Source organism: Populus trichocarpa, chromosome 1, assembly GCF_000002775.5.
Source record: "Populus trichocarpa isolate Nisqually-1 chromosome 1, P.trichocarpa_v4.1, whole genome shotgun sequence".
Classification (NCBI taxonomy): domain Eukaryota; kingdom Viridiplantae; phylum Streptophyta; class Magnoliopsida; order Malpighiales; family Salicaceae; genus Populus; species Populus trichocarpa.
Window position 1 is genome coordinate 10,574,389 of NC_037285.2, and position 19,729 is coordinate 10,594,117.

The 19,729-nt window shown below is 32.1% G+C and overlaps 2 protein-coding genes across 2 annotated transcripts; one reads left to right on the forward strand and one right to left on the reverse strand.

Annotated features, from left to right (window-relative positions):
* Positions 1 to 5,219: 5,219 nt before the first annotated feature.
* Positions 5,220 to 6,431, reverse strand: LOC18094050 (F-box protein At3g07870). Its single transcript, XM_024593672.2, has one exon. It carries the CDS (start codon positions 6,429 to 6,431, stop codon positions 5,220 to 5,222), a length of 1,212 nt encoding a protein of 403 aa, XP_024449440.2.
* A 1,013-nt stretch (positions 6,432 to 7,444) lies between these two features.
* Positions 7,445 to 8,796, forward strand: LOC18094051 (tetraspanin-8). Its single transcript, XM_006368208.3, has 2 exons — positions 7,445 to 8,216; positions 8,353 to 8,796. The coding sequence occupies exons 1-2, from the start codon at positions 7,707 to 7,709 to the stop codon at positions 8,641 to 8,643; spliced, it is 801 nt and encodes a 266-aa protein (XP_006368270.1). The 5' UTR covers positions 7,445 to 7,706; the 3' UTR covers positions 8,644 to 8,796.
* Positions 8,797 to 19,729: the final 10,933 nt, after the last annotated feature.

The window sequence follows — 19,729 nt, forward strand, 5'->3', positions numbered from 1 at the left end:
TGTATCTTGTTTCTACATCATAGAAAACCCTATTAGTATAATACACAGGATTCTAGACTTCTTTTTCATCTCTCACAAGCTTTACACTAATTTTCAAATCTACAACCTCTAAATAAATAAATCCTACTCTATTTTGTGAAAAGATGTTTTGGAAGGATAAATAAATCTTTAATTTTTCAAAAGCTTGCTTGCATTCTAGATTCTATTTAAAATTAGAGATGTTTTTTAGGCTCTTGAAAAAAAAAAGATAAGCAATGCTTTTATAGGCAAAAAAATAAATCTATTCAATGCTTTTATTCCTTGTGTGAACCTTTGTACATCTTTGATATACTGAGAAGTGATCATGTTTAGTGTAGATTGAATCTTTTTAGGGTTAGACGTAATCCCCTTACTAATAACAAAAAATTTCTTTTGTTCATAATGAATGTTGCTTTTTCTTCATCATCTTAACATGAGTGAGTATCTGATGATACCCAGAGTGAGCATCCAGGGAACTTAAGTGGTCAAAACTAGTTATGGAGTCAATCAGCCAATCAGTTTTAGGCAATGAAAAGTTGTTTTCTTGGAGCATGCCTTATTGATGTCTATGAAGTCCATATACATACACCATTTTTCACTTGCCTTCTTTACCATCATTATATTTGTTAGCCACTCTAGATACATCACTTTACAAATGAATCCGACCTCCAACAACTTGTATGTTTCTTCTAAAATAGCTTTTCACCTTTCTCCACTAAAATTTCTTCTTCTTCTTTTTTGACACATTAAGGAGAAAAAAAGACACTTATTTAAATGGTGACAAGCCACCTTTAGGTTGATGCCAGACGTATAAGATGTCTTAAAAGCAAAATTATATATTTTTTAATATTTAGGAGCTCTATCAGGATTTTTTCTTGTCTAAGGTCTAGAGTGGACCCAATTTTGATGACAACATTTGTATTAGCATAGAGAATAACTTCATTCAAATATTTTATGGCCTATATCCCCACTTTAACTTTTTATTTAATATGGGTCATCTAGTACACCCATGAGGTATTTTTTTCTTTTCATATAGGTTTATATGCATATCCTAAACACCAATTGGTTTCCCTTTACCATCACGACTCTTTTGTTAGTGGGAAACTTCATTATTAAATATATCGTATTGATCACTGTATTGATTTTATGCCAAAAAAAAAGACCTTCCTAGTATGACATTATAAGCTAAATCTATCTTGATCATCATGAAAGTTTGTTGAAGAATACAACACTTGGAGTAAGTGATAATAATGACAGGTAGGTTTAGTGCACCTTCTACTGACATGTCCCTTCCTTTTATTCCTATTAGAGGTGTCTTCACTGAGTCAACTTATATGGATTTATATTCATCCTTGTCATAATTTACTTAAAGAGAATGTTAACATCCCTTTTATTTTTCATCAACACTTTGCCCATATTATGATTTGATAGGACTATAGTAATCACTAAGGAATCTTTATGAGAAAATGTCACTTCTTTTCCATATTCTAGAGTAAATATGATAGGTTCATGATAAAAGTTTTGGAGTTGCAAGTAAAGTACATGTTTTTCATAGGCTTGACTTTTCCACTAGAATCTCCCTATACTCATATTCCTTACAGGATCACATTGATCTCTAACAATCACTTTTAGGAGCCTTAACTTTTTTTTTAATCTTTTCATACTCTATTTGTTTTTTGATATATTGTTAGAGATACCTTTTTAGTAATAATTATCTCTATGTTTTTTCTTGGGAGCATAATATTATTTTGTGTCATGTCCCTTGTCCTTATGAAAAAACAGTATTTCTTTGGATTGCATTTACCAACATCTCTTTTCCATGGGTGATAGATATTGCATATAATCTTTTCCTTTGATGGCTGTCAATAATTTTATTTTGGTAGTGTTTAGAGAAGTGATTATTAGGTCTTTCTCTATATATATCAATCTACTTTGTATTGAGCCCTTAGGGTTGCTTTTGAATGGTGAGGAGTTGACAAGTGGTCACCTATGTTTTTAAGATTCTTCTCTTCATCTGTAAAAGCGTAGGTGCTCTTGTCTTGCCACACTTGCTTCCTCCATAATAATATGATTCTTTATGGCTTGCTTAACATTAAAAAAAGTCTTATCGAGGAGTGTATAAAGTCATCCATATTAGGAATAGTTATGACACCCACTAATCAGAGCTTCTATAATAATGTGCTATAACAAGCCTTTTACTTTTATAATCTTTTTGTTGAACCTTTTTAGACAAGTTTTAGTACCTTTCCTCTCTTTATAAGTAATAGAAAAAAGTTTGGTTGGAATTTTTTGGGCAGGGATGCTTGTACTAAAACGAGCAATCAACTTGTTGTATAAATCAGAAAACTGAGCAATGAACTTAGTTCTAGACTATTGTAACAGGCTCGAGCAGACCCACGAAATATGGTTAGGATAATCTTATACATCCCATCAATATCTTGTATCACTAACTCTAAATTGTTTCTAACATTCTATACATGTTCACTAAGGTCAAATAGACCATCATAGTTGTTCAGACTTATTTTTATGACTACAGAATTTTTGGAAGATGAGTGTTTAATACACCCTGGCATGATATCAAATCTCTTATTTTATTTTCTTCTCGTCGTGGCGTTTTATGCTCAAGACCACTTGAATTAGACATTATGGTGGGGTGAGGGTGATAACGATAATTATAGTTATGAGTGGCTATGGCCTTGCCTATTAACTTGTGAAGGTCCTATCGAGAGGAGAAAATTGTCTCTTTGTGATAATAAGACCTACTTCTTGGCATGATAGTGACATGATGATTTTCTTGTCTGCTCTCTTTCATGTTATTTTGTCCAGTTTTTTTTAGGAAATGAATTTGTCTGTGTATAGGTTATACATGATGAGAATATTGTGCAACTAATTATATAACTTGTAGGGGAATATCTTTAAGTTGCTCTTGTGTACCTAGAATAACCTCAATAAGTGCTTTTATTTGTTGAGCAAGTTGATGAAGATATATGGAAACTTGCGAAAATGGTGGGAGATAAGTTACTCTTGCTCTTGAAGTTTTCATTTTTCTTCCATTAAAAACCTTAGAAACAATGAATATGATGTGAAAATAAACATAATTTATGTTTATTTTTTCCACAAACAGTGTCACTGGTGAAGTTACAGAAGAACTTCAACAAATTTCTTAGGTTTTTCCATGGCTGACAATTGAACTAGGGTGATATGAAGTGGATTGGTGTTACCTGTAAAATAAAATTTCTAGTGCTTAAGTTAGTTTAAAACTCAGCGAGACAGTTTTAATAGAAATGATAAACAAGTAATGTGTAGTAGGGAGTTGCATGTTTTTTTCTATATCATTATGTATACTGGTATTTAAATATCTTGATTTATATTTGAAAATGAGCAGGACGTGTAGCTCACCATAATAGGGGTGACAAAGCTAGCGTAACTTGATTTGCAAAGGTGGCTAAACTACTAAAAAAATGATGAAAGTCTGTTCAAGATGCTTAGCTTATGGAGCAAGTAGCTAACCTTAAAGGAAAATCATACCCTTGTTGGCTATAAAGAAAGCCGCTTGATTGGTTATGTTATCATCCAATAAAAAGAGATAGCTTTAAAATATCAAGATTATTTTTGTACAAATATTATGGGAATTTGTGCAGAGAGGGAGAGAGACATGTGCAGAGAGGGAGAGAGAGATAGGGTAGAGTGAGAAATTAGGTCAATCAGCATGGTCATATAAGAACCTTTTTTTTACACACACACACACACACACACACATATATCATTATATGTATTATTAAGTGTCACTATAACATATTCATTATTTGTGTAGAAAGGAACTAAATCTTCATGGGCATCCAAAGAACATTTAGAATTATAATATTATTGCTCAAGAATATCTGGAATATATACTATTCAAATGCAATATAAAATATAAATTAACTTTCTTTCATAATTGGAACAAACTCATACAGGGCATGTTTGTATCAAAATTGAAGAATCAAATAAGACATAAAATGTAGTTTTTGAAAAAATAAAAATGAAGTAAAAAAAGTAATTGTGATGCTTGGTGTAATTAATTTTTTTCATACCTTTTCTTACAATATATTAGTTAATTTATCCTATCTCTTAATTTAACTGATTTATCTTATTTATAATTGTGATAATTATAAATAATTAAGTATAATATGACAATTAAAAAAAAGTATAATGAGATAACAAATCACCTTGTTATCATGTTAGAGAAGAAAAAAAATACCATTTTAATTGGGGGAAAAAACACTTTTAATAATTACAAATATCCAATCAGAAATTACAATTTAAATGTGAGGTCAACATTAAATTTAAATTTTGAGGAAAGACTAAATTATTCCTTCTTTTTTTTTCCTTTTTCTTTTATTTTTTTTTCCCGTTACCACTCTCTTCTCCTTTATTCTGTCACCCTTCCATCCCTTCTATGTCTATTTGTGAGTGTGGTTGCTGTTACTTTTCACTTAAAAATATATCAAAATAATATTTTTTTTATTTTTTAAAAATTATTTTTGAAACCAGCGCATCAAAATGATCTAAAATCACAAAAAAAATATTAATTTGAAGTAAAGAAAAAAATAAAAAAATTTCAATTTTTTTCAAAACCAAATAGAGTTTTATGTCTTCTCTCTCCTTAAACATCAACAATCGAAATTCATTCATGCTATTTAAACTGAAAAATTAACCAATAAAACACAAAATCAAAATTAAAAATTTTTAAACAAAAAAAATATGTATTGAGATCTTAGCAAATGCTGTGTACTACCTCAAGGATACCATGGCCATGGCCATCTGACCAATATAATTTGCCACGTTTCCAGATAAACCTGAGGAGAAAAGGACATAAAGGCATTCAATCTCTCTAGGATGGATTTTATCAATTTGCCAGAATACCAATTTGGACCTATGGATTCCGTGGTCACAACAATTGCCAACGGATTCTTGTATGTCTTGAACAATTGCTTGAGGATTCTCTGTCTCTCCATTGTTGATATACAGAGAAAGGAATTTGAATCTGCTATTACAAGGGTTTCAAGCAAAAGGAAAGAGTACATAGTGTGCATATTAATAAAAGAGATTGCATCAATAAAAAAAAAACAAGGTGCAGACACAATGCTGTAGAATTACAATGAATAACATGGTACTGGTTAACTCAGAACCAGTTATATATCCTTTTGCAGAACATGTGCTTATCTTGAGTGGATGTTTGCCGCACCTGTATTTTCTCCCTTGACAATTTCCCTGGGTGAAAGAAAGCTTGGTACATAAGGATTGGCTTCAAAGTTTTGAATCCCATAAATTTTAAGAAATCTGAAGCTCCTGTCTTCTGGATTATAAGAAACCATAGCCTTGGATTTATGTGACATCAAGATTTCGCCATTGCTCAGCAAACTTATTGGTCGATACAGGTCCCAGTACCATATGATATCTGTGCTTGGATTCTTTAAAATGAATTCCTTAGTCCAGGACTCTTGAACACCATATTGTTTCATCACCCATATATCAAAACTGTCACCCAGAGGATAATCAAAGAAGTAGAGGCATCCTCCTAATACCCCTAGCATCATGTCCCCAGTCCTGTCCTTGTCATTAGGGCCAAGATGAGGAGGTGCTGCAACTGGTTGAAACAGCTCCCGCCCAAATTCAAGACAGTATATAAATTCTGATTTGGAAGGATCATTAACAATCCAATGGAGACACCCGCCTACAAAAGCATTATGGCATCTCATATCTATTGGAGGACTGAGGGCACCTCCATGAATGCTTGTCCATGTACCCTTTCCGAGTGTGTGTATCTCAGCCTCCAATTTCGATGGCTGCTGAACGAACTGAATCACCTTGTACTCATCAGTCTTGGGACTGTGCCCAAACCAGGAAAAAACATAAGACTTGTGTTTCTTCTTCGTTAGGGGTAGGGTGATATAATCACCAACAAGGGGATTGAGTATGCTAATATCATTTGGTGAATGAAAATGGCGTATACATATCAATCCATTACAGGTGTTCACAATTTCAAAGTTCCCAGTTGGGAAACCGAAGTCAGGACTGAGCTTCACTGCTGCATCAGGACTGCATATATCCGAGGCTTCTAGATCGAGTAAGCAAAGGCTTCTAGGTCTGCGTCGACGTCCATGTCTGTGGGATCGAAGAATGAGAGAGGCAGGTGCTCTAGTGTGGTGCAGTTTGGCAAATTCTGGGGCTAATATAAGATCCTTCCATTTCTTGCACACACACATGCAACTGAAAATGGTTTTGAAGGGTAGCCTAGAGAGTATATCGACGAGGTTTTGAATGGGTAATGCTGAAATGGACCGGAAATCATCTCCTCCTCCTTTAGTTTGGGCATCAATATCTCTGCTACCCCTGGGACTGGGGTTGACATGGTTTCCTCTCCTCTTCATTTTTCATGGTATAACTGCAATGGCCCTTTAGCCATTGATTTTGGATCCAAGGGCTTGGATTTGAAGAACGAAACTTATTGTGCTCTTAAGAACATGAGAGGATCCAAGACCCCTTTAGTTGATGGCATTGCCTGGTAATATGGTGGCTAGGGTTTCATGTTTATAATGGCATTCTTTCTTCCCTTGTTAGTGCCTCCAAACAAGGAAACTTTTCTTTTGGTATTTTGAATTATTTGCTGACTAGTTCAGTGCGAAACAGTCGAGATTTTTCTTTAAATCTGAAATTATGATCATTCCTCGTTTAGATTTTTTCTAAAATTGGGAGTAATTAATTAGGATTGCACAAACCTCCTACCTTCTACATTGATTTTCAAGATGCCAAAACAATACTTTCTATTGGAGGGCATCCTAATTAAAGTATGTCTGCCATTCAAATTTGAAATTGCGTTCAACAATATTTCGTGAAAATTTATTTATTTTTATTTAAAATTAATTCTTTTATATTTTTTAATTATTTTGATATGTTAATATTAAAAATAATTTTTTAAAAAATTAAAAAAATATTATTTTAATATATTTGTAAAAAACACTTTAAAAAAACAACCTTCACCTACACCTCCACAATTTAAAATCTTTTTATTATTATTATTTTTGAATAATCGTGGAGTCTTAAATTTTACCAATCAATTTTCACTCGGCAGACTAGGTAAGATCTCACAAGAACAAGCTCGCGTGGACCAACAGTACTGTATGAGTAGTGTTAGTCCAAATCTTGCATGGAAATCAGATAGAGAGAAGAGGCGATCATTCTATGTACGATATTTTTCAGGCGAGCATGTAGCAGAACTCCTCGGAATGGGTTTGAGACAGAGAGATGAACAAATGATGGATTGGATGGATGGATGGTGCCATTTACGTACATTACATTAATGGCAGTATTTCAAGAACCGGACTCATACTTGATACTTCTACATACATGCCTGACAGGACGACCACAAATAGGCTCTGTCCTTTTTTTAGGGTGCGGTGGACAACGGAGCAACATCACCAACAACAAAATTAGATTTTGGAAACAAAGAAAACTAAATGATAACAGGATCAGTTCAAATATAGGTCATAGATACAATCTATTCCAGCACAATCCTTCAAAAAATCCCTGTCCATCAGCCTACAGCTCTCTTTCTTTTTCCCAGCTTTTTTTTATGCCTCAAATGTGTAAGCATCATCTTATATTATTTCCTTTCTTTCAGGATTTCATTCTACAATGTCATTGGAATGGCAAGAAAAGGTGATTATTTTCTTTGCTTCTTAAACATTCTAACCCTCTTGATTTCAATGACTATCGTGGTTCAAATTTCTAAAACATGGGAAATCATCACTTTCTATGGCAATGCGAATTGTGCAAGCTTCTTACAAGTACCAGTCTTCATCTTAGGAGTGGCTCTTTTGGTTATCTCGGTCCTCGGATTGATGGCTTTGTTTTGTCGAGCATCGCCCCTTCACCGAGTGTATCTGTGGGCAATGTTTTTGCTTGTAGTTGTTCTCTTAGGTTTTACAATATTCTCCTCACTCGTAACAGATAAGGGTCCCAAGGAGACAGATTCATGTGCAGATCAGAGTAGGCTTCAGGATTTTTCAGGATGGTTGCAAGGTCATCTGGTAAATGAAAAAAAATGGGTCAGAATCAAGAAGTGTTTAATCAAGGCCAGAGTTTGTCAGGAGTATGCCAAGAAATTGTCTGCCTTACCTCCCGATGTCTTGTTGGAGATGTTGCTTCCTGTTGAGGTATCATAATATCTCCATCTCTGCCAGATTATTGATTACCAAAGGCTTTATTATCACATTGTTTGTTAGATTTAATGTTATGTTCAAGTAAGTTTTACATATATGCTTTCTCGATTTCCTTTTGTTCTTTTACCAGTCAGGCTGCTGCATGCCACCAAGTAATTGTGGGTACAAGTTCAAGAATGCGACGTTCTGGGATGCTCCGAAATCAGGCTTGGCTTCTAAAGGTGATGAATGCCTTTCATGGAAGAACGGCCATGGCACTCTATGTTACGATTGTGGAACTTGCAAGGCTGGATATCTTCATCAAGTGAGGAATGATTGGAAAGCTTTGAACATTTTCAACACATGCTTCGTCACCTACCTCATCCTCATCCTTGCCTTTGGATTTCTTTGCTGGCCAAGCGATCAGAGCAGACGATTATGACCCTTTTCCCAACTCTGCTAAATTTAGGTAACTTCTACTAGAAATAGGATACAGCTGGCACAAAACTTGTATAGTTTTCATTTCAATCTGCCTAAGGCTTCCAAGAAAAGAAAGAGGAACTCGTATCTGCAAATATGTGATTTCCTTCGCCAATTTCTGCAGGGTTGGCATTTTCTGAAACCTAGAGCTTGCTAGTAGGAGCTAATGGTGCGTGTTCATACAAGTTTAGTTTTTTTTTTTCATTTCAGTTAATATGCGATTAACATTTCTATTTGCATCATACACTTATTGTATACGTGATGCCCTCATGATGTAATCTTTTTTTTTCCTCTTAATTACAGGAATAAATAGCATTGGACTAAGCTACTGTTGATTTTAATCTGATGAAATGAAGGCTTATCAGTTGAAACAATTTGGTGCATGCACTCTATTTTCTTCAAAAAAATCACATCTAAAAAGTCTAGTTGAAGTGCCAAGAAAAGCTAAAGGAGCAAGCAGCAAGATATAGATTGCTTTGATAATAACATGTTCTTGGACAAATGTGCACAAGAAGCGGATTCTTCATGTTTCTCTGACAAATCATTGTCACAGCCATTTTCAGCAGTCCATGCAAAGTCTCTAACCAAATTGGTCACGAAGAATTCTCGGTGAAGCAATGCCATGGTAATAGCAGGGCAAGCTCTCCTACCAGCACCAAAAAGGTATAATTTTGATCTCTTTTATACGCCCTTCATATCATAAACTACTTCTCGATCGTCCCCATTTTTTAAGAACCTCTCTGGTCTAAATTCCTTTGGATCTTCCCCCACATTTGCATCTCATGCCATGTCTGCTACCGTGAAATTAATAATCGAATTTTTGGGTACATCTTAACCTTCTAATTTTGTATCCTCCGTGACCCTATGTCGTAGTGTAAAGTGTCCTCGGGGGCGCCGTCAAGGAGTTTCCAAAATTACAGGCTTCAAACAAGACATTCTCTTCAAACCCTCCTCTTCGATTTCTTCTCCTGGTTTTACTGCAGCATTGATTTCCTTAAGCAAGGTTTATTGTATGTGTTGGTGGCTAACAATATTAGCCATGGCACTCTGCAATGTAGTTATTGAATTGTCTGTCCCGCCATGAAAATACTCGAACACAAACTCACCAATTCTTCATCCGAATACTGCCTTCCACCATGTGGAAACTGAAAATCTGTCAAGGTGCAACATAGGACAAAATGCTTTCTTCTCCTTTATCCATTAACTTCTTGTGCCTTTTCTCTCGTTGTGCGTCGATTAGAGGCAGGGGGACGTTCTCTAGTTGTCAACGAACCTCTAGAAGTTCTTTCCACAACTTGTGAAACAGAATCTTTCCCGACCGAGGCATGAAATTAGTAAATTAAACTTTAAAAAAATTTGTGATTATTGCACGTTGCACTGCTGTGATGTCTAATAACACTCTTCATATTTATCACCAAAGCACAGATATATTAGCAAGCAAGACACGGCACGTTGAAAATGATCGACAACAACAATTGCTTTGTGGTCCAGTCCTGCAGCTTCCAGGAGTTTTTTCCTTGGAATGTTCAATGCCCATTTTCGACAATCAAAATACAAATGTAAGCGTGAAGGGTGAAAAGCAGACATGGAATTTTGACGGAGTTGGAGCCATTGTGGTCCATAAGGTGCAGTAGTCACAGCAGTAGTCTCGTTGCTTGACATGACACGGGTTGTCTCGAGAGCTGGCGGGTGACTAGCAAAGGTTGAACCATTCTGTACAGGCACCATATGGGCAGCTTCAGGGGTGGTTAAGAAAATGGAAGGCTCGGATCCTAGGTGTAGAATAATGACAGGGCCATGTTGAGCACATAGTTTGCGAAGAACAGGCTACAAGGAAGAAAAATTCCTGGAAATGTTTCCTGGGAAGGGCAAGGTAAGGGGCCCTGGTGGCAAGTTTTTGTTGTTATGGGAGAGATGAAGAAATGATAGAAGAAAAACGCACAGGCAAAGAAATGCAATCAGTAACAAACAGAGCTCCATTGTTGCAATGAATTAGAGAAAGATTTATAGTTCAACCAAGAGAGAGATTTATAGCTATTAATTGGTAAAAGGGGGGGCAAGCGGATAAGATATTGCAAGCCAAAAGTTAGAACCAAAACACTGATATACATCCATATTGAGCAGTGATAGATGGGTATAAGATATTGCAAGCCAAAATTTTGAATCCGAAAGGAGATATCCACACATTTATCTCACACTCTCCTGCTTCAGACTCTGGATACCTTTGGGCCATCTCCCTTTGCATCATCTTTGAGCAAAGCAAACCTCAGTTCATGAACAATTGCTCTTCCTTCTATACTCAGCAATGTGTAACTTTCAGTTTCTTGATCATACCAAACCAGAGTTTTATCCCACAACAACAAAACATCTCCATTGTCGAAGACAGCTATCGCTCTGAAAATAAACGGATTCTGAACCCCAACTTCGTTCTCAATGACAAACATTTTAGTCCATGACTCCACAACACCATACTGTCGCATTACCCATATCTCCTTAGACTCTGCACTTTCAATCTTGTCATGACCGCAGAAATAAATAGAGTCTCCCAAAACCCCAAGATTGAGTATTTGATAGCCCTCGAATTCAACAATTTCAGGCAATGCAATCGATCCGAATTGCTCAGTTTCAAAATCAAAAGTGATTATTTGATCCAAATCATCATCCATATCCACGAGAAGCCAGTGAAACGCACCATTGACAAATGCTTTCATATAACCCCAATGGTAAAACAAACAAGACTCCAAAATATCTGGGGCAGTCCCAACAGTTTTCCAACTGCCATTGCCAAGTGTATACACATCGGCTTGCAAATCGTTCTTCACATCTAGCTTGTAAATTCTAATAGCCTTAAATTCATTGGTTTGGGGGCTAAAACCAAGTCCACTTAATCCCGTCTCCAAATCCCTCCCCACTTCAGCAGGTGGGACACACATATACTCCCCCGTGACAGGATTCAAAATGTACATTACGAGATCGTCAAAATAAGGATTTCTAGACCTATATTCGCGTAAATAAAGCAATCCATTGCAAGAATTGACAAACTGATATTTCTTGATGAAGTTGGCAACAGGATTAAAGAAGCATTGTTCTCCTTGAAATTCAAGCCAGTGGAGGGTTGTGTAGTCTTTCATGCAGAGAAACAAGGTGGAGGGTTCTTTAAGGGATAGGTAAAGATTGCCAAAATCAGGGTCTAAGAGAATAGCTCCCCATGACTTGCAAACATGCCTGCAATCATTTAGAAGCATTCCGATTGGGAGTTTGCAAAAGATGACCCTGAGCATGTCGTCAGGAAGCCTTGATATGGAGCATTCAGTGGCTTCCGGCTTCCGCTTCTTGATTCTGGATGAAGCATTTGCATGGTGGCGACGCGTTGGATCCGTCATGGTGCTCTTTGCTGGTCAAGGGATTCTTCTTGATCTTTCCCACTCCTTTCGAGAGAATGTGGCGTAATTCTGTGTTTTTGGCGTTCAGAAAGAAAGAAAGGAGATGGAGAGAAATGGGCAAAACCCTTTAGGAATGAGAGACTTGGCCCGTTACTGATCAGATAGAAGCCCAGATAAAGTTTAAGGCTACAAATTTCAAGAATTTTTCTCTTTTTTTCTTTAAACATTTACGTTTAGTAGTGTGATGTAAAATATTTTTTAAAATATTTATTTAAAAATATATTAAATAATTTATATATATTTATATTTTTAATAACAGCATATTAAAATTATTAAAAAATACTAAAAAATATTAATTTAATATTTTTAAAATAAATATACTTTTAAAAAGTAACTAAAAGCAAACATTACTAAATTTTCAAATATATATTTAGTAGCAACTAGTTAAATAATAATTGGATATGAATTTATCATTATTGAAGAAAGTTAAAACTTATATTTCCTTTTGATATTATGACAAACAAATGTTCGAATCACTAATGCTAATTTTAAATTTTTTAAAAAAAATTAATTCTCTTTTTAAATTATACCTTTTTCATATTGATAAATTAGTGGTTTATCATTAAATATTATGATTGAATCACTCATTTATCTATAAGCTATTATATATAATTTGATAAAAGATTTACATTTTTTTTTGGTGGGGGAAATTGTGATAAGAGTGTGGGGGAAGGGATGTGGTGAGAAAAGTTTTATCATATTTTGTTTGAATAAATAAATAAAAAAAGAATGAGGAATGAAGGATAAATATTTATTTTTTTTGATAGAAAAGAGAATGGAGAGTAATAAATATTAAATATCATTAATGTCTTTTTGGTTGAACGGGGATGAAGTCATAAACAAAGTTGAAAGGATGTAATTATTAAAAGAATAAGATTGGATTTTTCTAAAAATAAAGTTAAAATAGTAAGTTAATGTGAAAAAATTATAAATTTTGGGACAAGACTTGGAGGATAATGAAGGTTACAAATTAACCTCTATTCCCTTTCCTTTCTATTAAAAAGTTTCTTTCCAAACAAGGTTATTAATGTGTCTTTAACGTCAATTGGTGTGACAAATATGAGACTTTTTTTAAAAAATAAATATATTTTTGTTATTTTTATTTATTCTTGTTTAACTTAAGAAATTTTTTTTATTCAATATTATTACACTTTTTAAGTCTATTAAAAAAATATTTTTTCTATTTTGTTTTTCTGTTCAGATTTTATATATTTTTTTCTATATATAAAGGTCTGTAATAGCTTTTTGACTTGTAAAACTTGAATGAATAAAAATTAAATATTTTAATTTATAACAAACTTTTTTATCCCTCATTTTTTACAATTCATGGTGGAACTAGGGGCTGAGAGGTCTTTTATAAAATTAATATCTAAATCATTTAAAATAAACTGAAAAAGCATCAGCATATTTTAAAAATCAATATATCTTGGTAGAGATTTTGGGGCGTAATAGTCTAGATTCTTTAAACCTAGTTAGAGGAAGTAGTGAAAATTTACATTTTTTTATTTCATGTTAATGTTTTGATTTCAAGTTAAACCATGAACAAAACAATAAAAAATTATTATTTTTTATTATTTCATGTTAATGTTTTGATTTCAAGTTAAACCATGAACAAAACAATAAGAAATTATTATTTTTAGAAAAATAATGAAAAATATTAATAACTTATAGCTTAAGAACCAAATCTAGTGTGTAATGTTGAATCGGTGGTTAAGTAGCCCCAACCTACTTCAGTTTACAAAGAACCTGCATTGATTTTTGAACAATCTTCTACTAGAATTATAAAAACTAAACATGAAAATATTGGCATTTCTCATTTAATTCAAGATCTAGATAATCGATCATAAATTTAGAAATACCTAATTAATAAAAAAGATAAAATTCTAAAGGGCATATATTAATATAAGGTCAACCTTTAATGTCTAAATATTCGTTGACTACTAAAAAACATCCTCATTAATTTCAGTTTCATTGGTTCAAGGGTTTTTTTAGCTGGAATATACAGAGAAAAATATTATATTTTGTTTTCATTGCTATTTATTTTCAAGTAAATCAACTGGAAAGCCATGATCAACCATATTTACTTTTAAAGAATTAAATTATTGGAAGAAAGTTAATGATGAGAAACAATGTGTTTTTTTACTCGTATGAAAAAAAGATTCAAACTCAACTTATAGATTTGCTGTTAGATGCTTGGAGAATATAAAAAACCAGTCATGTCATAGTGAGAAGATGATTGAAAGGCAAACTTCTCAAGAAATTCTAAATAATCGATTGTGTATTAAAGCTTCAATAGATATTATTTGTTGACTCATATTTTAAGCAAGTGATTTTAGAGAACATGATGAATGACCATAATAATAAAAAAAAACTAGGATAATTTTCTTGAAATGATGGAACTTTAAGCATTATACAATGAATAAATAGGTGCTCTTGTTTTAGGTAATGCTCTATGCAAAGCTAAATACACATCATCCACTTCACAACAAACTCAAAAGGAATTTTTACATGTCTTTGCTAGAAGTGTTGGCCTTTAATTCATCATGAGATTGGTGATGTAAAAATTTAATATTGATAAGGCTCAAGATGAATCCAAAAGAAAACAAATGACCCTTGTTATTGAATTTGTTTATAGAAGTGAATTTATACAAGAATGGTTTTTGGATATCATACATGTCAAAGATACAATTGTTTTAACTCTTCAGGTAGAGATTTCCTATGCTTCATCTAATCATAATCTTGATATTTAAAATATTATAGGATAGAGTTACGACGATGCTAGTAATATGCATGGAGAGTGGAATGATTTGCAAGCTTTACTCATTAAAGATTATTGTTATGCATATTACATACATTGTCTAACCTATTAATTATAATTTGCTCTTATTCTTGCAGCTAATTGCAGCTAGAGAAGTATTTGATGTTCACACTTTCTTTTAGAATTTAATTTTTATTGTCATCATTGTTAGTGCTTCTTGCAAGCGCAATGATAAATTACAGGCTTTTTCAAGTAGCTTAAATTGAACATTTAATTGTTATTAGTGAGATTGAAATGGGTAAAAGAGTTAATCAAGTAAGTGGTTTGTAGTGACCCAGAGATAGTAGATGAAGTTCACACTTCAAATCGATTTATAATCTATTAAAAATATATGGGGTAACTTGCTTGATTCTTGAGAAAATTGTTTCAGATGCATCTATTTATTCTCAACATGGTGATGCAAATTTTGCAGTTAAGTTTTTTAAAAAATTGATTTTTCATTCATCTTACATGTAATGAAGAATGCTATCGGAATTACTGATCTATTTTACCAAGCCTTGTAGCAAACATTCCAAGACATTTTAAATGTTATACATTTGGTGTATACCACAAAGATGTTGATTCAAAAATTAAGAGGTGATAGTTAGGAAACTCTTTTAGAAGTGACATCATTTTGTAAGCATTAAGATATTGAAGTTTCTAATATGGATGCTTGTTTTTCTATTGTGGAATGATCTCATCGTAAAAAAATTTTAGTAACAATTGAGTATTACTATTGAGTTAATATATTTTTAACTATCATTGATCAATAACTATAAGAGCTAAATAATAGATTTAGTGAGCAAACATACGAGCTTATTATGTTAAGTGCAGCTTTGGATGCCTACAAACTATTCAACATTGAAGATATATGTAGGCTTGTTAATAAGTTCTATCCTGAAGATTTTTCTGATAAAAAATAAATAAATAGAGATTCTAGTAGCAACATTATGAGCTTAAAGTACCAATCATCTAGAGTTAAATAATTTATCACCAATTTCTAATTTATGCTAGAGATTGATAAAAAGTGGAAAATCAATAATTTATCCACTAATTGATAGATTAATTTGGTTTATTGTGACTCTTTCTATTTCAACAAAAACCACTAAATGAGATTTTTCAGCAATAAAGATTGTTAAAACAAGTAATCTAATGGATGATGATTTTTCTTGCAGATTATTTGATTGTTTATATATAAAAAAAGAGATTGCCGAAAAATACTCAATAAATATGATAATCAATGACTTCTGTTCTATGAGAGAGCAACGAAGACAATTAAAATAGATATGTAAAAAATTTCTTTATTATTTTATTGTTATTGTACTTTATTTCCAAAAATTTAGGTAACAAAAATAATGCTTTATTTTAGATAATGTTTTTTATAGACTTTGTATGTTTATATTTGATGGGTATGAAGACTAACAAAATTAAAGTGGTAGATGCATTATGAAAATTAAATTAATTCATAGCTTTGATTCAATTTAGTATTTCTCTTAGCCTCTTAGCCCATACAAATGTCATTCTATATTTTTAGTAAGTTTTTATATTATTTATCTTGTTTGTAGTAAACTTTGTATCTTTCTATGTTTTTCTTGGCACAAAACTAAATCATGCAGACTTTTTGTGTTTATAACTCATGTATGATATATTAGAAACAAATTTACATGTCTTGTTATATTAGTTTCGGCCCTCCTTAGAAAATTATCCTCGATCCACCCCTAATTTTACAATGTAAATTGATATCAAAGCAGGAGAACATGTTCGTAGTGGAGGAGGATAATTTTCAATTGAGGGTTTTGATTTATAACAAACTTCGTTATCCTTTATTTTTTACAACATCAATTAGTATTAAAGCATAGGAAACATGTTCATAGTAAAGGAGGTGGTTTTCAAATGAGGAGGTTCTGCTTCAAAAGCATTACATTCAATAACTAAGCTCTATAATTATCATGGTTGAAGGTCGTAAAGGATGCGTTCAATGTGAAAGATGATTTTTTACTGATGAGGTTTTGCTTTTTATTTCTTTTTATTCAATTTAAAAGTTTTTATATATATATATTTAGTAATTTTAGGCTTTTTTTAGTTTTCCTATTTAAAGGGAAAACTTTTTCCTATTTTATTTTTCCATTTAAAATAAAAAGGGGTTTTATGTTTTTTTTTTCTATATAAAAAGAGTTGTGATAGCCCTTTCACAAGTGAGACTTTAATGAATTAAAAATTAAATATTTTGAGTGTCTTCTCATAGTTATAATACTCTTAATCTTTAAGAGTTTTGACTTATAACATACTTTGTTATATCATTTGTTTTCAATTACGCCACTAACCCTTTTTGGCGAGTGAGTATACTCCAACATTATTATATAGGACTTATATCCTAAGAGGGGCCATAATAAATAATTTAAAATTATATAGTAAACAATAGTTGGACTCTATTTCTTTTACTTTCATCCTCCCATGTTATGTTGGTATGATTTTAAGTTTTTGGTTTTTACTTTGGTATATTTGAGGTGCTGTGAAACATCAAAATATTAAATTAAAAGTCGATATTACAAAATAGAATTTTAGGTTATTTAAAAAAAATAACAAGGACCAAAGCTAACATTAAAAAAACACATAAACCTTTTTATTATTATTATTAATCATAGGATGCAAAAAATTTAGTATGACCCTAATTTTTTTATTTTTAAATTTTAGTCCATGTTGTTTTAGCATTGTACATTTCAATCCTCAATTTTTTTTTTAATGTTTTAGTCCTTGAATGATGAGAGATGATAGCAAAAGGAGCTAAAAAAAGGAAAAGTGAGAGAAAAGGTTCGATTAACCACATTTCGATCACAAAAAATTGATTTTGATGTCAATGAGTTTGTATTGAAGATAAAAGTTCAATAAAGATGGCTTTTCTCTTAAAACATGTTGGAAAAAAAGATCGGGACTATAAATTTATTTTGATTCGATTGGAATTTTTGTTTTGAGAGTAATTATAGGATGTATTAGGGGTTAAAAATTGATTGATTAAGTTTTCTATTATGTTGATGGGATGTTTTTGGTGAAAACAAGTTGAAAATTGGACTTCTAAAGTCCAAAAACTTGGAACCTAAGTTTTCAACCATTAAAAGGACCAAAATTTGAGCTAGAAAATGATGCATCGTTTGTTTTATTGATAAATTAGGATTCATTAAAAAAAATAACATGCGGGTCTTACAATACAGGCCTATACGTGCATGGGCTTTATTTTTAAGTCCAAACTAACATACTCATCCTTTAAGGCCTAGGTGCGATTGAACTTTTCGTTAAATATCTCTTAAGTGTTTTTTTCTAAAACAACTGGAATAAAATTATCTTTAAATAAATTTATTAAAATTTACAAAACACTTGAAGGTGATGCTTTTACCATACACTACCTTACAAAGCACTATTTATTTCAATAGTCCTTTGTTTTTTTTTTATCTATGTATTTTTATTTTAATTTTAATTTCATCATTCAATATTTGATTTGCTAGAGATTGAGTTTCATGATTTGTTTTAATTTTTTTTATATGGTGTTAACTCGGTTGACTCAAGTTTTTTTTCTTTTTTTAATTGACTATTTTTTTTCAATTTCATCATTCAACTTTTTATTGACTCGGAATTAGGTTTTATAATTTTTTTTTTATTTTCTTTCTATGATGTTATCCTGTTTAATGACTCAAGTCACAAGTTTTGTGGGTTAATCCGGGTTAGCTCAAGTTATTTTTTAGTCCCATTTTAAATTGATGTTTCTTTTTTTTTAATCTTATCATTCAACATTGGATTTATTAGGAATTATATTTCATAATGTATCTCAATTTTCTTTATATAGAGTTATACTGGCCTCATGCCCCAAGTCTAGGATTTGGTAAGTTGGCCTAAATTGTTTTTTTTTTGTTTGTTTTTTATGGGGTTATCTTGGTCTTATAACCTATCTTAACTTGAGTTTTTTTATGTCATTTTTAATTAATTTTTTTAAATTTTATCATTCAACATTGGATGGATTGATAATTGAATTTCATATTTTTTTTATTTGATTTCTATGAGGTTATCTTGGTCTTATAACCTATCTTAACTTGAGTTTTTTTATGTCATTTTTAATTGATTTTTTTAAATTTTATCATTCAACATTGGATTGATTGATAATTGAATTTCATATTTTTTTTATTTGATTTCTATGGGGTTATCTTGGTCTCATGAACTAGGTCGTAAGTTTGATAGGTTAACTAGAGTTGACTCGAGTCATTTTTTAGTATTTTTTAGTACTTTATTATTTTTTTAATTTGATTATTCGACATTGAGTTGATTGAGAATTAGACTTAATAATTTATTTTGATTTATTTTCTGTAGGGTTATCATGGTCTCATTAGGGATGCTATGGGCAGATGGATTGTTGGTTTCGCTATTAATATCACGATTTGCACGTCAATAAGTGCTGAATTATGGGCAATTACTAATGGCTTGCAATTAGCTTGGTCCAAAGGATTCCGTAATTTGGAATCCGAGTTGATTTAATCACTAAAGCTAAGATTATCATTGACAAAAATTATAACCTAATCATGTAGGCGAGATATTTATTAGCAAAAAATTGGGATATTTAGGTGATCCATGTCTCAAATAAGCATTTTCAGTGGTAGATTGGCTAGCCAATTATGGTTTAACCAGGAGCTCTTGTGATAGATCTTCTATTTCCCTTAATGACCCTTCTACAAGTCTTTACTGTAGCTTGTATTATGATATGATTGGATTAACTCTGCCGTGTTTAATTTAATTGGGTGTTTAGACCTGATTTCAACCAAAAA